The sequence below is a fragment of the Brachycentrus maculatus genome, unplaced genomic scaffold (genome assembly GCF_059751285.1).
Source record: "Brachycentrus maculatus isolate JH-2025_06_01 unplaced genomic scaffold, ASM5975128v1 h1tg000113l, whole genome shotgun sequence".
In the NCBI taxonomy this organism is placed as follows: Eukaryota; Metazoa; Arthropoda; class Insecta; order Trichoptera; family Brachycentridae; genus Brachycentrus; species Brachycentrus maculatus.
Window position 1 is genome coordinate 638,433 of NW_028280866.1, and position 22,126 is coordinate 660,558.

At 31.7% G+C, this 22,126-nt stretch overlaps 1 protein-coding gene across 1 annotated transcript in view; it reads right to left on the reverse strand.

Moving 5' to 3' along the window:
- Positions 1 to 20,331, reverse strand: part of LOC148310009 (ras-like GTP-binding protein rhoA) — a 184,644-nt gene extending 164,313 nt beyond the window's left edge. The window contains exon 1 of the mRNA XM_088259171.1: positions 20,012 to 20,331. Within this exon, the coding sequence (XP_088115297.1) occupies positions 20,012 to 20,152 (141 nt within the window). The 5' untranslated portion in view covers positions 20,153 to 20,331. The remainder of the gene's footprint in view (positions 1 to 20,011) is intronic.
- Positions 20,332 to 22,126: the final 1,795 nt, after the last annotated feature.

A 22,126-nucleotide genomic window follows, 5' to 3' on the forward strand; every position in this document is an offset into this window, starting at 1 on the left:
CCTGTAAATAAATATCTTGATTTCCATTTTTTTATTTATGTTTTACTCGGAAAATGCTTTCCGTGTCATCTTCAAACACCGTATTCCGTATTTTTCTTCATCTTTGTTGAGATGTCAAAACGTAGTATAATTTTGTTTTTTAGACGCCATAAAAGATGATACAAAAACTGGCTGTCGCTTTTTTATATGGACAAAACTCTGTCGAGTTTCAAAGCGAATTTGGTGAGAAGTTATTATATAGAACACCTGGGACTGAAATAAATACTGAAAATGTTTCTGTTGTCAACAGATCACGCCATAAATCCTGACGCAGAGGTCCTGCTGCCAGCTTCGCAAGGACTAAAAGAGCGGTATTATCATTTCATAGGATAAGAATATAATATCGTTTATTACAATAAAAACAAAACGATGTATGATAGATGTGCGAATAGTGAAATAAGGAAGGAATGCAAAGCTGAGATAAGCATTATCGATAAAATTAAGAAAGGAGTGTTGAGATGGTTTGGACATGTAGAACGAATGAGTGAGGAAAGAACGGTAAAACAAATTTGTGAGGCGAAGGTTATTGGGAAAAAAAGCAGAGGAAGACCGAGAAAATATGGCACGATCAGGTATGCCAAATACCTGAAAGTGGTCAGGTTAGGAGTCGTAACAATCGGCGGGTATGTATGTATGAGGAGATGCATGAACGTGGAAGAGGCGAAGAATGTTTGCAAGGACAGAGTGATGTGGCGCTCTATTCTCTCTGCTTACCCCTGCAGAAAGCAGCGTGATGGTTGGTTAGTTGGTTAGTTAATGATAAACAAATCGCTTTTACCAGCCAATCACAGGCCGTCAAACCATGTTAATACCCAAATTGTCTCTCATACATCTCCTGAAGCGGCGTGATGGTTAGTTAGTTAGTTGGTTACAATAAATTATTTTAAAATACTTATTTATTTATTACAAAAATGTCAATAATATTAGTGTTTAACCTCTCACCGAGATTTTTATGTCTACCGGTTGCGAGACGTACCCGTCTCTTCGTCAGGACAATCACTACCACAGCATGCAAACAATACCACCCTTCACCACTTTAGAACCATTTACACGTGTAAAACTACACAAAATGTTTAACACATGCGATTTTCGGTCGACCCGAAGACCAACATGCACTAAAGGTATATCAATTAACTTGTGATTCATGTCCTTCTAAATATATTGGTAGAACGTCGCGTAAATTTAATATGTATTAGAATAAAAGAACACATACGATGTCTAAACAATAATAACTTCTCCGAATTTGCCAATCACCTCATAGGCTCAAATCATGTCTTCAAAAAAGTCACGGGAGTAAAAATATTAAAGACTAATAATAATGTAAAAATGACTAACTACAAAGTAAATGCTTAAAATATTAATAATATTATTTTAAAATATCACATTATATTCTTGAACATGCAGAGGAAGAGTGAATGCGTTGAAATGCGTTACCGCAGACGAATGAAAAAAAATCATTGTATGACAGAATTAAAAACGAATATATTATATATAGGAATGTAAGGTTGAACTTAGGATAATTGACATGTGGAGCAAATGGATAACGAGAGAATGACCAACAAAATAAACTCCGGGAATATGAGGGGGTAAAAGTCATATTACTGTTTTTTCAGTCTTACATTCATTTACCTCGGACTGGTACCTGAAGCGTGAGATTGATCATCTTGCATTCATAAAAGAAACAATCTACATAACATTGCATCGATGAGATGCAGTGAACTATGTACCATTGGATGCGGATATGTATACGTCCGCCTCCGTAGTGTAATGGTCAGCACGCTCGGCTACCGTTCTGGAGGTCCCGGGTTCCACGCCTAGGGAGGGTCAAATAAATACCTTCGTGTGTTAACGATCGAGATAACACTGTGTTTATATAATGCAGTGCCCTATGTACCATTGGGGTGCGGATAAGGGTTTGAATTGAAATTGAATATATACATATATTCAGATGTAAAATATTCAATTTGGATAGATATTTTTAGCTGTAACCGGAAACGGGGTAACGGAACTCCGCGAACTTACGTGAACCTAACGGAAGACGATGACTCGGTTGACCCCGTCTAGGTCACTTATATTGGTACAATGGCAGGTACATAGTTAGGGGTTGAACGGAACTACATACTTATAAACGCTCATAAGTCTTCGATTCAGACTTTGTGTCCACTCGTGTATAGCATCATGGAGCCAGGAGATGAGCCTTCTTCCGACATCCCTTCGACCCTCGATCTTACCCTTGATAATTCGTTGCAGTAGCTGGTACCTTTCTCCTCTAAGCGCATGTCTCAAATTGGACACTTTTCCTGTTTTAATATTCGATGTTAGTTCCCTATTCAATCTGTCTCTTTAGAGAACTCTTGCATTGCTTACCAAGTCCACATATCGCTCACTCCTTTCAACAACGTAAAAACAAAAAAAACTTGATTTTACAGGAGATCGTTTTTAAAGTAAAAATAAACATCAAGCCACTTATTGAATTTTTCACTGCCAAACAGATCTTTTTAGGTAAAACCTGAACGTATTTTCTCCATTTGAAAAATATTAAGTATATTTAAAAAATTGTTAAACAATACCTTTTCTTCTAAACGCAAACTTTCTGGCCTTTAGCAGGTAAATATTAAGTTTAAAATATGCCGCTTTTGCTGGGATATAGTACATTTTATGGGCGTTCCGAAAACACGCACAACTGAAAATTAACGATTTTTGATTTAAGACGTTGTTGAAAGGAATGAGGGATAATATATATGAGGCCTTTGGCGCAAAACTGGCCAAATCCTTTTTTTCATATCTAGATTAACCTACTGCAAATGATTTAAGACGTGCTAAAATTTTAGATGAAATCTTTAATTTCTTTAATCTTATTACTGGGTGTAATTATTGGCTGAAAAAATAAATAGCTAAAAACGTGCTAAATAATATTATTTGGCATATTTTAAATAATTTGTAGAAGGTAAGTCAGGATATGAAAAATTGAGGGTCACAACATTTTGAGTGAGTCCAAATACTTGTTCAAAAATCTAAATTATCTCCAATTATAGGAGTTATTTTTTAAATTATTTCTTGATATCTCAACATAGATGAAGAAGACTATGGAAGAATATCCCGTCCAGAATTCCATATTCTTCTTCATCTATGTTGAGATGTCATAAAATAACATGAATTGAGGGTTAGTCTACTTTTGCGCTGACGGCCTCATATCATTATTAATATCACTATTACCAATTTGAAACACCAATCAATGATGGAGTAAATATTTACTAAACATAATATTTTTTTGCAAATTTTGTATCGTTTAATTTCTTTTCAGATTCTCTTTCTGTTTCTCTCTCTGTCTCTCAAATGAAATCTCTCTTATTTTTTTAAAGAATTTTCACTTCTATCACGTGTACGGCATTGCACGCTCGATTTTTTTATCTGTCCCGTTCCGAAGGGGGTATCAATTTCTTTACTAGCGCTCCACAGTTTAGTTATCGGTGGTACATCGTCAAATTTGCACGCGTGTGCATCTTGTTCTCGATACGCAAGCGTTATTTGGCAAATACCGAGTGTTTTTTCTCGTTTCTAATAAGAAATATAATTAATTGTATTTTTAAAAAATAGAATAACAATAGCATGATAAACATTTTGACATAAGTCGAATTTGTAAAAAAAACGTATTTATAGCATTTTACTTGGGGTATTGCCAGTACCCCCTTCGGAACCCGCGGATTGTTTCGTTTTTACTCCGGACCGGAAAGGTTAAAGGATCTTTCAACGGTTAAGCGTGGTTTTTCAGCGCGTAGGTGTTGTAGGAATCTAGAACAAAACTGTTTAAAAACACCCGAGGAAGCCTCCTTTACTTAAATTAAATACTAACTCAACAAAGATTACGTTTATTGTTACGTGGATCTACATAAAGGATCCGTTTACACGTTAGAAAGAGATTTTATTAAGACAGTTAGTTTTAATACCAAAGCGTTTCCATTCGTGAAAATAATTATCCACCTGCAGCTAGTATTATATAATTACATATAAACATATAGACGTACAGTTATGTTATTTAACGTTTCTAAACAAGGTTAACTTAAATTTTGCTTAAAATTACACAAAATAATTTCAAACGATAATCTTTATTCTTAATGTTTTAAGCGTGTTCAGATCCTTTTTTATAAATTATAATAAGTTAAAGAAGGGGGACCCTGAAGCTCAGGAGTGATCACCGTGCCTTCATATAAGTTACGATCAAGATAACACTGCGTTAATACGTTGTGCAGTGGCCTATGCACCATTGAGTGGGGATAACGGTTAGAGAAGACAAAGATGTATATGAATGTCTTGTTTTTTGCAAGGTTTACGATCTTCTTTCACATGCATATATATATTTATATAAATATATATGTATTACATTTACCATATTTTAATCTCATTATAAACTTCTTCATATGTCGCTCACTCCTTTGAACAACGTCATAAATCAAAAATCATAAATTTTCAGTTGTGCATGTTTTCAGAATGCCCAGAAAATGTACTATATCCCAGCAAAAGCGGCATATTTATAACTTCATATTTACCCTCTACAGGGCAGAAAGTGTTGTTTTTGCATTTTGAAGAAAAGGTATTGTTTAATTATTTTTTTAATTTACCTACTTAATATTTTTCACATGGAGAAAAAACATTCAGGTTTTACCTAAAAAGATCTGTTGCACAGTAAAAAGTTCAATAAGTGGCTTGATTATTTATTTTGAATACATTTTATTATATTTTTAAACTTCAAAAACGATCTCCTGAAAAATCAAGTTTTTTGATATATGACGTTGTTGAAAGGAGTGAGGATGTGTCGAAATATCCACGAAATCTGTATCTAAGTAACTGCTTAGTACATTAAATCTAGCATTTGTGAATTAAAATTACCATAAACTAAAAATATTCGTTTAATTTCGGGGCGTTTCTTGCTATCGGGATAGCACTGTCAATAACAGTGACGTGTTCCGGTGTATCGGGACGAACGGCAGCCCTTAATACATTTCACAACGAACCTCGCGAAGGGATGACTTCCTAACTATAACGTGTTAAGGGTTTTATTTATTAACTACTATGTAATTATGATACACTTCTTAAATTCCCTCAATTTAAATTCAGTTTGTATAAAAAAATATATAAGAGTTTCTGCTTAGTAAAAAGCTTCTTTACATCTCACCAATAGATGTCTCTAGTGAAGTTTTAGTGATTCATGAACAAGGTTTCTAAATTGGTTCATATATATAGAACTTCCAAGAATTTGAGTAGTGTGGTTGTCAATAATGGGTAGAATTGGTGAATGTTACACGTGTGTAAAGTGATCACTTAAACCAGCCTATGACGGTCGTAAGCCCCGTAAATACCCAGACTTCCATATTCTTCTTCATCTTTGATGAGATGTCAAAAAATAATATACAGGGTGTAGTAAGAATAAACAAAAATCCACTTAATGATTTATCTTCTTCTTCTTCTTCTTCAGCCCTCTGTCTTCCACTGCTGGATATAGGCCTCCTCCCCTTCTTTCCATTTCCTCCGGTCGGTTGCATTTCTCTTTGTCAGAGCCATAGTCTCTAGTGCATATCGCTGACTATTTTCAACAACGTCATATATCAAAAAACTTGATTTTTTAGGAGATCGTTTTTTAAATTTAAGAATATGATGAAATGTAGTAAAAATAAATATCAAGCCACTTTTTGAACTTTTTACTGTGCAACAAATCTTTTTGGGTAAAACCTGAAGTTTTTTTCTCCATTTGAAAAATATTTTTATTTAGGGTATTTTTAAAAAAATAATTAAATAATACCTTTTATTCAAAATGCAAAACAACACTTTCTGCCCTGTAGCGGGTAAATATTAAGTTAAAAATATGCCCCTTTTGCTGGGATATACATAGTACATTTTCTGGGCATTCCGAAAACATGAACAATTAAAAATTGACGATTTTTGATATATGACGTTGTTGAAAGGAGTGAGCTATATGTGTTGACTGACAGTATTCATGAATCGTACACTTTTCTTTTTAGACAGGTTAGAATCTCCTTATTTTGCAGAATCTGTTTGAGCTTGCCAAAAGCCGCCTAGCTCAGTCCTTTTCTTCTTGGCAGCTCAGCCGTTTGGTTCTCCTTGCCCAGTTTTATCTTCTGTCATTATAAACAGGGTTTATAGATCTTCTATAATGATCTTTAACCCTTACTGTTCCAATGTCGAATCTCATTCGACATCGATTTTTTCCTCTTAAGTCCTATGTCGGATGTTATTCGTCATTGTTTTCATCATAAGTATTATTTATTTAAATTCCAAGCTTACATTATTGTCACTAGTATCTATTACAACAGTATGTGGAGCAGAGGAGAAAATACTTTTTCCCAATTGGAATATAACTGTCTACCTAGATTTTTTTTATACTGGGGGACCGGAAAGGGTTAAACCTTGTTCATAATAAGCAAGGAAATTAATAAATGCAATATCCATCTAAAACAATCTCTAGTGGACCATCCAAGCATAAAAATGTCCTGGTGACCTAAGGGTTAGATTCTATGAATGCGGTTGTAAGTTGCACCGCCCCACACTGCGCGCCCGTGTTGTGTGCATTACACTGCACTTGTCAGTTGGCGGATATGTTGGACAGTTTATTCGGGAACTGGAATGGATACTCAATGAAGCGGCAAAACGATTTCTCGATTCAACGTTTCCATTTAGACGCCACGTGTCACGAATTTGTTCGTTTCTTTTGAAAATACAAAAATGGTCAAAAAGTATGCGAACGTAGCCGTAGTAAAGTGACCACGTATGTATAATACATCAATTAAGAATTACATCAATGACGAATGTAATAATACAATAATGTAAATAAAACATCAATTACGAATGAAATAATATTATAAAATAATGTAGAAATACATCAATGATTAAAGAAAACACTTCGTTTTTTACCACTCAAGTGGTAAAAAGAGAGGTGTTTTCTTTAATCATTGTAACATGTCTTACCACAAAGTTAATGCCGAAACAATAAACAAAATAGAAATACATCAATCACGAATGTGTGGCAAAATAACGTTTCAAGATATTCGAATGGTGAAATAAGAAAGGAATGCAAAGCTGAGATAAGCATTATCGATAAAATTAACACAGGTATGTTGGGAAGGTTTGGACACGTGGAACGAACGAGAGAGGAAAGAACGGTAAAATAAATCTTTGAGGCGAATGTAGTAGGAAAAAGGAGCAGAGGAAGAGCGAGAAAAACTTGCAACGATCAGGTATGTCGAAAACTTGAAAGCGGTCAAGTAGAATGGTCAGCACGCTTGGAAGTCTGATCGCCTTTCCTTCATGTGATAACGATTAAGATGACACTGCGTTTATATGATGCAGTTCCCTATGCACCATCGGGTGCTGATAAGGGGTTCGAAGAAAGTGTATAAAATCAATCACTATCATTCTCCAACTTCAAAATATATATTTGAATGTTTCACTTCACATTATGCCAACTCAAGAAGGCGTTCTTTCCAGTTCATTTTCCAATCAAAGTACGCCATTGTCTTGTATTAGCACTTGTTTCACTGATAAAACGTGCCAAAGTCGAAATATACAACTTGGAAGAAAGGCGATGGTTAATATATGGACGTTTGAAAGCGCAAAGGACCTAAGTGTTAAATTGACAATTTCATTAATTGATTCGGCATATAAGGTGTCATATCACTAAAATGTAAGCAAGATTCATAGAAAAAAAATCACAGTATTTTGAATGTGTCTAAATACTTGTTCTCAAATAAAGTTTTTTTTCCACTTTGGGGTTATTTTTTTTTAACATCTCACCGCGTATGGTACTGCACGCACGATTTTGAGTGGCAATTTCACTGAAACGAGAGCATGATTCATTGGTGATGTCAACACCCTTTTTAGATGTATGAAAGATCCGAACCCCGGATTATTTTAACATACTGGGAGACGCCTGAAAACATGATGATTTAAATTTTATGCACCTTACATTTTGACAACTTATTTTACACATTTTGAGTATCTAAATAGTTGTTCACAAATCTGGGCTCTTTCCACGTCGAAGCTATTTTCAACTTTTTTTTTGACATCTCAACGTAGACCACACCACTCAAATTTTCTCATGGCACAGTACAAATGAGTTCACAACAGGCATCTATGCTGAGTTGAGAAAGCTTTTATTTAGCAGAGACCATTTTATTTGGATGTATGCAATACCCGAACCCCGGATTATTTTTACTATAGGGCCTTTGGTCTAAATACACAGACTTATATTTTTCTATAGTAAAATAACAATTAGTCCGCCTCCGTGGTGTAATGGTCAGCGTGTTTAGCTACCGTGCTGGAGGTCCCGGGTTCAATTCCCAGGGGGGGAGGTGAAAATAAAGATTAGTGATTTAACACTGTAATATTTATTTAATATTACCCTGGACTGGTTCCTGAAGCGCAAGAGTGATCACCTTGCCGTCATGTAAGTAATGATCAAGATAACACTGCGTCAATCTGATGCAGTGCCCTACGCACCATTAGGTGCGGATAAGGGTTATAAAAAAAGAAAATAAAAAATAACAAGTATGTAATTTTATCCACATTAATTTTATTTGACCAGCAACCGGGTTTCGTCGTAACTGACATCATCAGACTGGTGTAACTAGACAGACAAAAGTAACCGACATCATCCACCAAGAAATATCAGTACAAATCTTTTAAAAAAAAAAATCTTTATCTATGTATACGAGATGTCAAAAAAAAACATATTTAGGCTAACAATTTAAACGACACATATTCGCACTTGTTCCCGTTTCACTCTCCAGCGCGACACGAACATTATATTGATGGGAACATTTCGCGTTCATAAAATTGAGTGTCTGACGTTAACCCCTCTAGTTCGGAGTATCAGTCAACTGTTATCAACCCTTTCCGCTCAATATTTTCTCAACCTGAGAATTTCCATATTAGAATGGCGGTAGGTACTTCTTCTCTTTTCAGCTGTGGACTTGCCGCTTTTTCTGGAATACTGAATACCCTCTTTGGCAACGGGCTTGCTCCCTTTTACGGAAGAACGAATATCTCCTTTCTGGTTGCCTTTTTGCGTTTTGGTATCGACCTCTTTAAAACGTTCATGGTTTACGTTTGTTTTGCCTTTGTAGTGCAGTGAATAAAACGTTTAGTTGCCATGAAATAAGCCATATAAAAAAACGCGCTAAGAATGTCAGAAATCAAGGAGCTAACCACCTCTCGTGAGATTTCTTGATGAACTCTCATGAGAGGTGGTAACACATATCGCTAACTCCTTTCAAGAACGTCATAAATCAAAAATCGACAATTTTTAGTTGTGCATGTTTTCGGATTGCCCAGAAAATGTACTATATTTTAGCAAAAGCGGCATATTTTTAACTTAATATTTACCCACTACAGGGCAGAAAATGTTGTTTTTGCATTTTGAAGAAAGGGTATTGTTTAATTATTTTTTTAAATATACAAATATTTTTCAAATGGAGAAAAGTCTTCAGGTTTTACCTTAAAAGATCTGTTGCACAGTTAAAAATTCAATAACTGGCTTTATATTTATTTTTAATACATTGTGCTATATTTTTAAACATTAAAAACGTTCTCCTGAAAAATCTTGTTTTTTGATTTATGACGTTCTTGAAAGGAGTGAGCGATATGATAAAAATAGTGAATGACAATGGTACCATAAACCAAGCTAGGACACAAAATGCCGAACTATCCTCTAATTGAACTGAAGGCTTGTTGACGATAGTCAACAGTCCGGCTTCTCCTGAGGAAATGTTCTCATCATTTAAATTCGTACAGATACATAGGTAAGTAACAATATCTCCATGTAAATCTCGTGTTCAAAAACCTACTCACAAATTTATAATACATTTATTCTCAAATTACTGTTACAAATTTAAAAAATACTTTTATAATAGTAGATAAAATACTTGTGTTGCTTGGAAAAAATAAAGAAACGACATTATAAGTTTCCCTTAAAATTAATGTTGATTTTTCTCTGTCGCTCCTTGTTTCGGCAGAGCAGTTTATAAATTCATAAATTATAGAAATACAAAGCGCTTTTTTTAAAGGCGGAACGGCGTTCCGGCAGATTTTTTCATTGACATATTTTTTAAATTTTCAAAATCAGTGAGACGAAACAATGTTTGTGCGTAATTACAATATTTATTTTTATAATCGTTAAAATGATTAAATATTGTACTCTAATGAATATTTCAATGATTTATGCATATTAATTTTTAAAATTAAAAGCTTGATGTGAAGTGAGTTGCAAGATCTTTTTTATGAAAAAAAAGCATTGAAAAATCAAATCTGAATTAAAATGAGATACGTCTACTCGTATATTCATTTGAAACAAAGTTATAAAACGTATAATTAAAAAGTTGATGCTTCAAATGTTAACAAATTTCACAAAAAGTTTTGATTCATGTGCTTTTATGAAATTAATGAAACATGTTTGGATTGGGTTTATTTTCAGAAATTTTATTCACCGATTAATTGATCTTTATTGATCTTTAAAACCACAACAATATCAGATATATAACGCATTATAATCATCAATATGAGGATTCAAAGACGGGTTATTTATTTAAAATATATGATCACATTATCGACCTTACATAGAATCTCGTTTTCGTTTTCAATCTCCATTTTAATACAAATTGAAACCATCCGGCAAAGGCTTTTCCACCCTTGATGGCCATCCCTTAAATGGTACTTCCCCTTTCCCCACCCTTAAAAATGGGACAATATTGGCCATTGAAGACAATAGTTAAACCTGAGGTGGGTAATTTATCGCCTACTTTTATTGCGGAGCATAGAGAATATACGATTACTACCCGCTCCATAGAAATTGAATTTTATCCTTAGAAATCCAGGAAAATATTCTTTCAATATAATTGTGCCCGATCGCAGAGATACAGGTTTTTGACTTCAAATTAAACATTTTACAAAACAAACTGAACGCCTTTTAAATTGAATTGGACGTTTTACAAAACAAATTGGATGTTTTATTTTATTTTATAACAAAAGGTCTCCACTTAAAAATTGACGTTTTAAATCTCAAATTGAACGTCTAACAAATAAAAGTGGACGTTTTCAAAACAAATTGGACGCTATATTAGATTTTATAAAAAAATGTTACAGGTCAAAAAAATTCAAAGTATGATTTAAAGTACTTAGTATTGAAAAACTTGTTTGAAAACTAGAGTACACATCGCGCGCACAGACTATGACAGCGCGCCGCGCAGGCTTGCCAACTTGACGACTAACGCACTTGCTAGTCTTAAGTATAAAAAATGTAGGCAGGTATTCAAACTGACTGTATATATAATACTAACAGGAAAATATTTTTATTAATTCAATCTTTTTTTATAAAATACTCGTACGATATAACGTTCAATTCGATTCGCTAAATGTACAGTTTGATTTGTAAGCCGTTCCATTTGCAGTGAAATACCTGTAAAAGTCTTTCCCATAAAAATTGAGAGCGTTTATTTTTACCAAACTTAAAAATTATACCATGGAGTTGGCAAAAGAAAAATGAATGTAGACTAAATGCAATCGAAATTGCGATCCCTCAGACAAATGTGCGGCAAAGCGATGGATGATGACGATTATGATGATGGTGTTCTAATGGTGAAACAAGGAAAGAATGCAAAGGTAAGATAAGCATTATCGATAAAATTGAGAAAGGCGTGTTGAGATGGTTTGGGCATGTGGAACGAATGGGCGAGGAAAGTACGGTAAAACAAATTCATAAAAATACAAACACACATTTATATGTGAAAAAATTAAGGGAAAAATATGAGGATATTTACCAACGAATATTGAAATTTTATATGATGAAAAAAAAAACGGATACTGCGTTTATATGATTCAGTGCCCTTTGCACCACTAGGGTGTTGATAAGGATTTGTTGTTTTTGTATTTTGAAGTGACTTTGAAATATACTTGAGTGGGTTTACTCTTGATGTTTAAAGTTGGTTTATTTTATGAGTGAAAATTCTTGGCAAAAACACAGAAATGATTGGAAAGAATAATTAAACAGATTTTATTACTTTACAATACTGGTAATATTTTTTAGTTGGCTTTGTTTAAAATTCCGACAAGTCTAGAGTCTGATTTGATCCAGAGGATTGTAACAACCCTTGCGTATTTATGTTACAATAAACGTCTGTGCTGCCATAAATAAATTCCTAGCCCAAGGACTAAGGGTAGGTACCGCTCGTATTTCCTCCAGGGCCGAATCCGTTATACGACATAAAGGCTACAGGATTACGAGTTTAATAAGATTTCCTTGATAAAGAAAGCAGTCCTCTTGCGCGAGTCCTTACAGTTTATTTCCGGCAAAAAAGTTTCCGTGGGCAGCTCCGCACAAACGCCTCGAGTAATTATTAAACGAGATGTTTCGTACGCAAAGGGGTTTGCCAAATTCAAAGGCTTTTTCTAAAATGATTTATTATGAATTCATATTTTTGTGTATGTATTCATTTACGAGTACATATATATATATATATATATATATATATATATATATATATATATATATATATATATATATATATATATATATATATATATATATATATATATATATATATATATTTATTTATTTATTTATTTATTTATTTTAAAGTAACAATATGATCAGTGTTTGTCAGATATTAAAATAAACAATTATTTTAATTCGCTAAAATCTTTACAGTAAAAATGGCATGATACAAAAAGATAATTAAAAAAAAAACTTCATACAGCAAAACAACCTATGACAGATGTTCGAATAGTAAAATAGTGCAAAACTGAGATATGCATTATGTATAAAAAAAAAGGTGTGTTGAGATGGTTGGACAAGTAGAAAGATCGGTAAAACCATTTTATTGGTAGCTGAGAAAAGGAGCAAAGGAAACCGAGGAAAACTTGGCATGATTAGGTATGTCGAGTAATTGAAAGCAGTCGAGTCGTTAATCGAAATAATTGACAGGTATGTATGAAGAGATGCATGAATGTGGAAGAGGCCAAGAATGTTTGCAAAGACAGAGTGGTATGGAATTCTATTCTCTCTGCCTACCCTTGTAGGGAAGCAGCGTGATTGTTAGTTTGTTAGAAATTTTGTATCATAGTCAATGCTATAAGCAACATATTTTCTTGAATTAATCGTCGGGTATGAATGAGGAGATGCATGAATGTAGAAGAGGCAAAGAATGTTTGCAAATACAGAGTGGTGTGGCGTTCGATTCTCTCTGCCTACCCCTGCGGGGAAGCAGCGTGATGGTTAGTTAGTTAGTTAGTTAGTTATAAAAAAAATGATTTAAAACAACCAACATGAGTTATATTATGCTGGACGATGTATAGCACAGATTTGTGTGGCGTCATTTTATTTCTGGTTACCTCTGCGGAGAAGCGGCGTGAAGGTCAGTTATTTAGTTCGTTTGCAAAATTATTACAGGTAAAATACATTATCGCTAATATTTCTCCATCACTAACTTTCAATGCAATATTTCAGAATTTTCTCTGCGCAAAATTAAGGATATCACGTACTCGCGTGGTGGGTGAATAAATAAATAAATTCCGTTTGAGTTAAGAAATAATGATAAATTATATAAAGTAAGCAGATCCGGCACGGAAGGGATGAAGAACCAAACGCCCGAAAAATGGGAACGGTCCAGGGCCGCATGAGGCAGCGCTGGCGCTGGATGGGCGCCGTACGGGAAACTCTGATACGCCGCGATGTCTCAATAAACATTTGTAGAAATGTTTTCTGAGGGAAAACGAAGGTAAAAAGGGATTTTCCCGGCAGAGTGAATCTTGGGTGGGGCCCTTTGTATGGGAACATTTGAAGAAATAAGGAAAAAACAAGTATTTCTATTGCCTCTTGCAAAGCCAGTCTTTCAGTTTAGTCCCGAGGGTCTTATTCGATCCGCACTTTATACAGGGTCGGCCAAGTCGGACTGAATTATGTAACGTACACAGAATGTTCGTGATATAAATCATTTAATACAATTTTTGTTGTTTTTTATACAAAAACAATTGCTATCACAGTGCTCAAATTTTCGAAACTCCTAGATGTATTGATCATTCTCATGACACAGTACATATAAGTTCAATACAGCCACCTATGTTGGAATGAGAAAAGCTTGTATTCGACAGAGACCCTTTATATTTAGAAGTTTTAAAAATAGTTCGAAGTTCCGAGATATATGATCAAATTCATGACACAGTACATATGAGTTCCCAGCAGCCATCTGTGTTGGATTGAAATGTATGCAAGAGCCAACTCCAGATTATTTTAAAACTTCATACAGGAAAACGCCTGATTTGTTTCGTATTTTTTCATATATGTTGAGATGTCAAAAAATATGAAAACGACTCCTTAATGAAGAAAATGCAGATTTGTGAACTAGTATTTGGACACAATCAAATGTTGTCAATCAAGTATTTTGACGGTATCTTGACGTTTGTATGTACTATACGTAATATGGTGGAAGATGATCACTTATATAACTCGCTAGTAATTTCATATTATTTTTGACATCTCATCAAAGATGAAGAAGAATATGAAAGTCTAGGCATTTACGGGGCTGACGACCGTCATAGACTGGTTTAAGTGATCATTTTACACACGTGTAACACCACACTACTCTAATTCTTGGAAGTTCTGTATATTTGAACCAATTTAGAAACCTTGTTCTTGAATCACTAGAAATTCACTAGAGACATCTATTGGTGAGATGTAAAGAAGCTTTTTTTCAAGCAGAAACTCTTATATTATGTAGTATGTGAGGTCCGAATCCTGGATTATAATAACATACATGAAAAACGCCAGAAAATATCATTTTCATTTTTATTATTATTATACCAGTTAATTTATGTACAACACTTTGACTTTGGTTTATTAAATATAAATAAGTATTTCTAGGTCGCTCTAAGTAAGTGGTTTTAGGATAGATATATCTAGAATGCGTTTGCCAGACTTTGAGTAGAGTTGTTGTCATCAATATGTCATTAATAAACCCATATCCCGTACAACAGTGAATTTCTTTCTCGATGACAAATGTTTCAGGACGAAAAACCTCCTGAAAAACTGCGTCAGTACAAGCGTTTCAATAATCACAATATTTCTTTCAGCGAACGGGAAAGTAGCCCGACTTTTGGAAGGATAACGTTTTTCTCTGATAGAAAAAGTGTTACAATTTGGCGAGATAAATCTCCCAGATCGTGATATAAGGCTATATTAAGGGGAACGCAATATGGCGTCCCGTTGTTACACTGACGTTTCGTTCCTTGCTGGATAATATAATATATAATTCACTTATCTTTTGGGCGTGAATAAATCATACTATATTAATCCTTTGCTTATACCTTATACAACACTTCATGTTATTTCTTGAAATTCAACCAAAGATACGCTCATTTCATCAGGATGAATTGTAAATAAGCATTCAATATAACCATTATCAGAATATTTCTTCATGTTACTAACTTACTATGATGCCGCTTCTCAGCAGGGGTAAGCAGAGAGAATACACACTATTAATTGTACTCACTTTACATCATATCTCATATACATGTATTAACATCTTCTTACATTACACAAAACATTTCATTATAAATTCTTTCACACTCTTTTCATTATTCATACATTCAGGCATATCATCATTCATTTTTAAACCCTTATATATATATATATATATATATATATATATATATATATATATATATATATATATATATATATATATATATATATATATATATATATTGTATATATATATGTATATATATATATATATTTATATATATATATATATATATATATATATATATATACATATATATATATATATATATATATATATATATATATATATATATATATATATATATATATATATATATATATATATATATATATATATATATATATATCGTTGTATTAATCTAAACAACATTTATTCAACATTTTCAAACTATTTTGCATAAGAAACATTTTAAAAATACGTTTTGAGATCTTCAGTCCAACACTTAACGGTTGTATTTTTATCAGCCAGTATACTCGGTATTTTCACGTATATTTTCAGGTTTTCAGTTCCACTCTCTAGCATCAAAGAGGAATAAAAAATAGAATAAAACACAATTTTCGGGAGATGTTTGTATTATTTCAGCTGTTCGTTGCGCAGAAAGGCTCTTACGCAGTTTGATTTAATGCTTAATGGAAAAACGGTGTGGACCAAATTTTGTAATGGTGACACTTTAATTGCCAGCTTTAAATATGACACCCTTCCCAAAAGGTATGCAAGTAAAAAATATCAAATTGAAACTTTAAAAAAAATTACATTTTGAAATCTCAACACAGATGAAAAATATGGAAGTGTGGGTTTTTATAGGGCTTATGACCTGTCATAGGCTGGTTAAGTGATCACTTTACACGCGTGCAACATTCAAAATTCTAGCCACGATTGACAACCACACTACTCATTTTTTTAACTCAACTGCCAGATATATTTATCAATCTCATGACACAGTACACAACAGCCATCTATGTTGTATTAAGAAAAGCTTTTATATAACTGGAACCCTTTTATCTGTATGCAAGATACCAACACCGGACTGTTTTTACGTACTGGGAAAAGCCTGAAAACATTATTTAATTTTTTTATGTGGTTTATATTTAAGCGTGTTTAGCTACCGTGCTGGATGTCCCGAGTTCGACTCTCAGGGGGAATGAAAATAAATATCAGTGATTTTAATATCGAATATTTATTTAATATTACCCTCGACTGGCGCAGGAGTGATCATCTTGCCTTCATGTATGTAGCTAGCAAGATAACACTGCGTCAATACGATGCAGTGGCCTATGGACCATTGGGTGCGAATAAGGGTTTGAAGAAAAAGAATTCAACTTATTTTGTAATACTAGTATATGTACATACTACTCGTATATTGTAGTCATACAGGAGAAAGTGACCAAGTGCATTTTTTTTTACAAAAACGTGATCATTGATTATTTGATATTTTACTAGCTTTATATTGCCCTGAAAAAAAATCCAAAAGAATTTCATACTTGGAAGTATAATATATTGACTTGTTAAAAATTACTAATTGCATTGATGTTTATTTTCTTGCCAAGCAAAAGTGACTTAAATGGCCCTCCTGAACATTTTACGTTCTGTCAGTTGGTCACTTTCTCCTGTACGACAACGATATATGAATGGTTTATGTATTAATTTTAAATCAAACACAGATTTTTGAGTCTACTAAGTTTTATTTTATTAACAAAAACACGTAAAAATTATATTGTGACAATTGTTTCGCCTTGTTAGGGCATTATCAAACGAATTTTCGTTTGATAATGCCCTAACAAGGCGAAACAATTGTCACAATATAATTTTTTATGTGTTTTTGTTACTAAAATAAAACTTAGTAGACTCAAAAAATCTGTGTTTGATTTAAAATTAATACATAAATTAAAATGGAGTTCTACAAATTAAACGCCAAATCAATAAATATATGAATGACTTGATAAACTGTTCTGTTAAATTCCCAAATAAAATAGAATACAAACTAAAAATGCAATAAAATATTGGTCATATTTTATCTAAAGGCTGGAGTTTTTTTTATTTATTTGCGACGCGGAAAATCAATACTTGACCACGTAATATTTTTCATCTCCTTCATCCAACCATCACCCTGTAATGTTTGTTTTCTTGACTCTATTCGTTTATTGAATAATATTTACGAGTGCGATATTGTATTGATGACTCCGCTACAAAACTTTATTGAGATGTACGGGAGTTATGAGCAGAGATATTGGATTTCATGATGGTATTGTGTGTCTTAAAATAAAACGTGCAATATCACATCGTGCAAACTTTTTTCCTAATCTTTAAACATAACTTGCGTTCAATCAAAGCTAATTCTAACAAATTAAATGAGGACTTAAACAGCATATCAGAGTGGCTTAAAATTAACAAACTTAAACTTAACGTTGGAAAAACTAATTGCATGGAATTAGAAAGAAGAAACCCAAACCCAAGGATGAATGTACATTTATATATATATATATATATATATATATATATATATATATATATATATATATATATATATATATATATATATATATATATATATATATATATATATATATATATATATATATATATATATATATATATATATATATATATATATATATATATATATATATATATATATATATATATATATATATATATTTATATATATATATATATACATATGTATATATATATATATGTATATATATATATATATATATATATATATATATATATATATATATATATACATATGTATATATATATATGTATATATATATATATACATATATATATATACATATGTATATATATATATATATATATATATATATATATATATATATATATATATATATATATATATATATATATGATGAAACTATGGAAAAAGTTAACGAAATTAAATATTTGGGTATAATATTGGATTCAAAATGAACCTTAAATGCAAATTTAAACATGTTTATAAAAATTATATCAATTTTTTTTTTCTTTCTTAGTAGATTAAGGAATAAATTAGATAAAGATACTTCAGAACTCATTTTTATATAACAATCATTATTTCACATATAGATTACTGCTCAACAATATCATTTTTTAAATATTTTTTTACTTAGTAAATACCACTATGGTATTTACTAAGTAAAACATTAATTAAAAATGGATAGATTTTACCACAAAGTGACTGCCGAATCAATTAGTAAAAATATTATTTTTAGTAAATGAAGGAAATTTAAATAAATAAGAAATTATACAAAATAAAGCGATAAGAATAGTTCTTAAGAAAAAAAATATACATAAATAAAATAATATACTAAACTGGTTTTCTATAGAAAGATACTGTAATTTAATATGCTGATCTTTATACATATTTTTTTACGATAAATTACCAAAATATTTTAAGGATAAAATAGTTTTAAACGAAAATTGTCATGAACATATTTCTAGAAATAATGATAAAATAAGACTGCCATTGTTGAAAAAAACCGGGTCGCAAAATTGTTTAATGTATAAGGGTTTGAAAATATATGATGAGATGCCTGAATGTATGAAGAATGAAAAGAGTCTGAAAGAATTTAAAAATGAATGTTTTGTTTACTCTAAGGAGAAATAAATATAAATATGGATGATGTAAATTAAAAGTAAATAAAAGTTTATACTAGTTGTAATATTAGCTAACTTAAGAAATTTAAAAAAAATTCAAATTAAAACAGGCCAGACAATTAAAATGGATTTTAAACAACAAAATTAAATGTGAATCGAATGAGTAAAGAGAGAACATGAAGGGAAGGTCATTGGTAATAGAAGCAGAGGAAGACTAGAGGTAGTTCAAATACTTGGGCGTAGTCGGGTCAAGAGTCGGAATAATCGGCGAGTAGGTGTGATAAGATGCACGAACGTGGAAGAGAAGAACATTGTTTGCATGGACAGTGGTGTTCCGTTCTATTCTCTCTGCGTACTTTTGTGGAAAGCAGCGTGACGGTTAGTCACCTGTTAAGTGCTTTAACTTTCTCTTTAGAAGTATTTTTCTTCTTATTATTTACAAAAATACTTAAATTTCATACTTTGTATTTCTGTGAGCCTAAGCGACTCACTATTGAAAATATGTATCTAATTGTGGTAGATTGAGTTCAAACCCAGAAACTCTGACTTAAGAGTCCGCGACACTAACGACAGGACCACAACCTTACAACAAATTTATAAGTTTTTAAATGAATCAATTATATTTTATTGAAATTTAATTAGTTTTTAATTGAAATAATATATGGGTGAATCTGAAACAGTCGTTTGACAACACCTTCTACTGCGTTTTGTATGGGGAAATATCAGTGTGTACAAAATTTTGTGTGAAAATAAAAAGACTATATATAAAATTAAAATAGACTTACATCATTGAAGTTATCCGAGATGAATCTCTGCACTAGCGACGTCTTCCCGCTGTGTGAATCCCCCACCAACACTACCTTCACCTCCATCTCCTCCTGATCTCTGCTCCCCGCGTCCGCCGCCTTGTTCTTGGTGGACCACATGACCCCACGACCTGCCACTACCACTCCACCGCTCTACCACTCTGCCACTCTACCACTGCCGCTCCTCAGCACGGAGCCATGCCACCGAACGACACCACCACACTCTCAACTTGACCGCAATCACCACTGATTGAAGTCCAACGCTTTTTTTTTCAATTTGAAATACGTCTATGACTGTCCTGAAACAAACCAATGAAAAAAATATATTACAAACAATAAAAGTCAAAGCTTTTTTATAGATTTAGGGTTTAATTTATGGAACTCGATTTAATTTATGTATTAAATGTTTAATCAAACACTGATTTTTTTAGTCTACTTTGTTGTATTTTATTCTTAAAAAAACACATCAAATTCAATTTTGTAGCCATTGTTTCGCCCAGTTATAGCATGTTCGTTTGAAAATGCCATAACTAGGCGAAAAAATTCTCACAAAATTAAATTTTATGTGTTTTTAAAAAAATACAACTTAGTATACTCAAAAAATAAGTTTTTGATTTAACATTTAATACATAAAAGTAAAGTCATTAGATATATATGGATGCCTTTGTATTTATATAGTAGGTGACTTGTCATAGACTGGTTACGTATTACTTTCTACAAGTGTAACATTGTAACATTTACTATTGTACCCATTATTGACCATCACACTCATCAATTTTTTAGAACTCATACATATAAATATATATATATATATATATATATATATATATATATATATATATATATATATATATATATATATATATATATATATATATATATATATATATATATATATTCATATATATATATGTATATATATATATATATGTATATATATATATATATATATATATATATATATATATATATATATATATATGTATATATATATATATATATATATATATATATATATATATATATATATATATATATATATATATATATATATATATATATATATATGTAATAAAACTTAAGTAACTTAGTACCTATATAAAACAGTTCTACCACCAGATGAACAGTCGCACTGAACAAAACAAAAGACATCAGATAGAAAAAAATATAATATTCTGAACTGTCAGAATCAGATAGATAGATAGAAAAATATTATAAAGATAAATTAAAAATAAACTTTAATTACAAAGCAACACATTGTTTATTTTATTATTATACACCCACTTTACGAAGAAAAATATTACCACGTTATATTTATATATATATATATATATATATATATATATATATATATATATATATATATATATATAAATATATATATTTACGTATATATTATATGTGTACCTATAGTCTGATGCAGACGATGGTTCAGTAATTGCATCCCATTGAGGGTGTAAGGAGGATCCGTGGCGACTGGCGGCAGACTAGACATCGTCTGAAGAGGATTGTATAGAAGGCAAATTTAATAATATCCCTTAAACAATGTATATAAACAAGCTGTTGCATAGAAACATTCAATTTACCGCTTTGATGTTTCTTTACCATATTCTACCATAATGGAAATAAAGTCTAACACTCGCCTTATCATTCATCGTACACTTTGTGTAATAACACTATTAAAAAAACACTACTTCATGACTTCCACCATCAGGTCAAACGGGGTGTAAACGGAATTGTTACGGTCTGACGTTTATACGAAAATAAAATTTTGAACGAGAGAAAGAAGACAAATGAATCACAATGGGAATATTTTTAAAAGTGGACTTGTAGTTAAATGTGTTTGATAAGTTAAGTCTTTATTAATGGTTTTAGTTATCTCTATTTTTTCTAGATTATCTAAACAAATACCAGTTTTATTTACAAGTTGATTTATTAAAATTATGGTCTTCAGATATAAGGTGATTAGAAAATTCAATTATTGAAGCACCTTAGATGTTCTTTAATTCTGATGTAGAATTAACGCGATGTTTCCCCAAAGTTGCTAAACAATGCTTTTAATATACGAAATAAAATATAACATAAAATAAAATA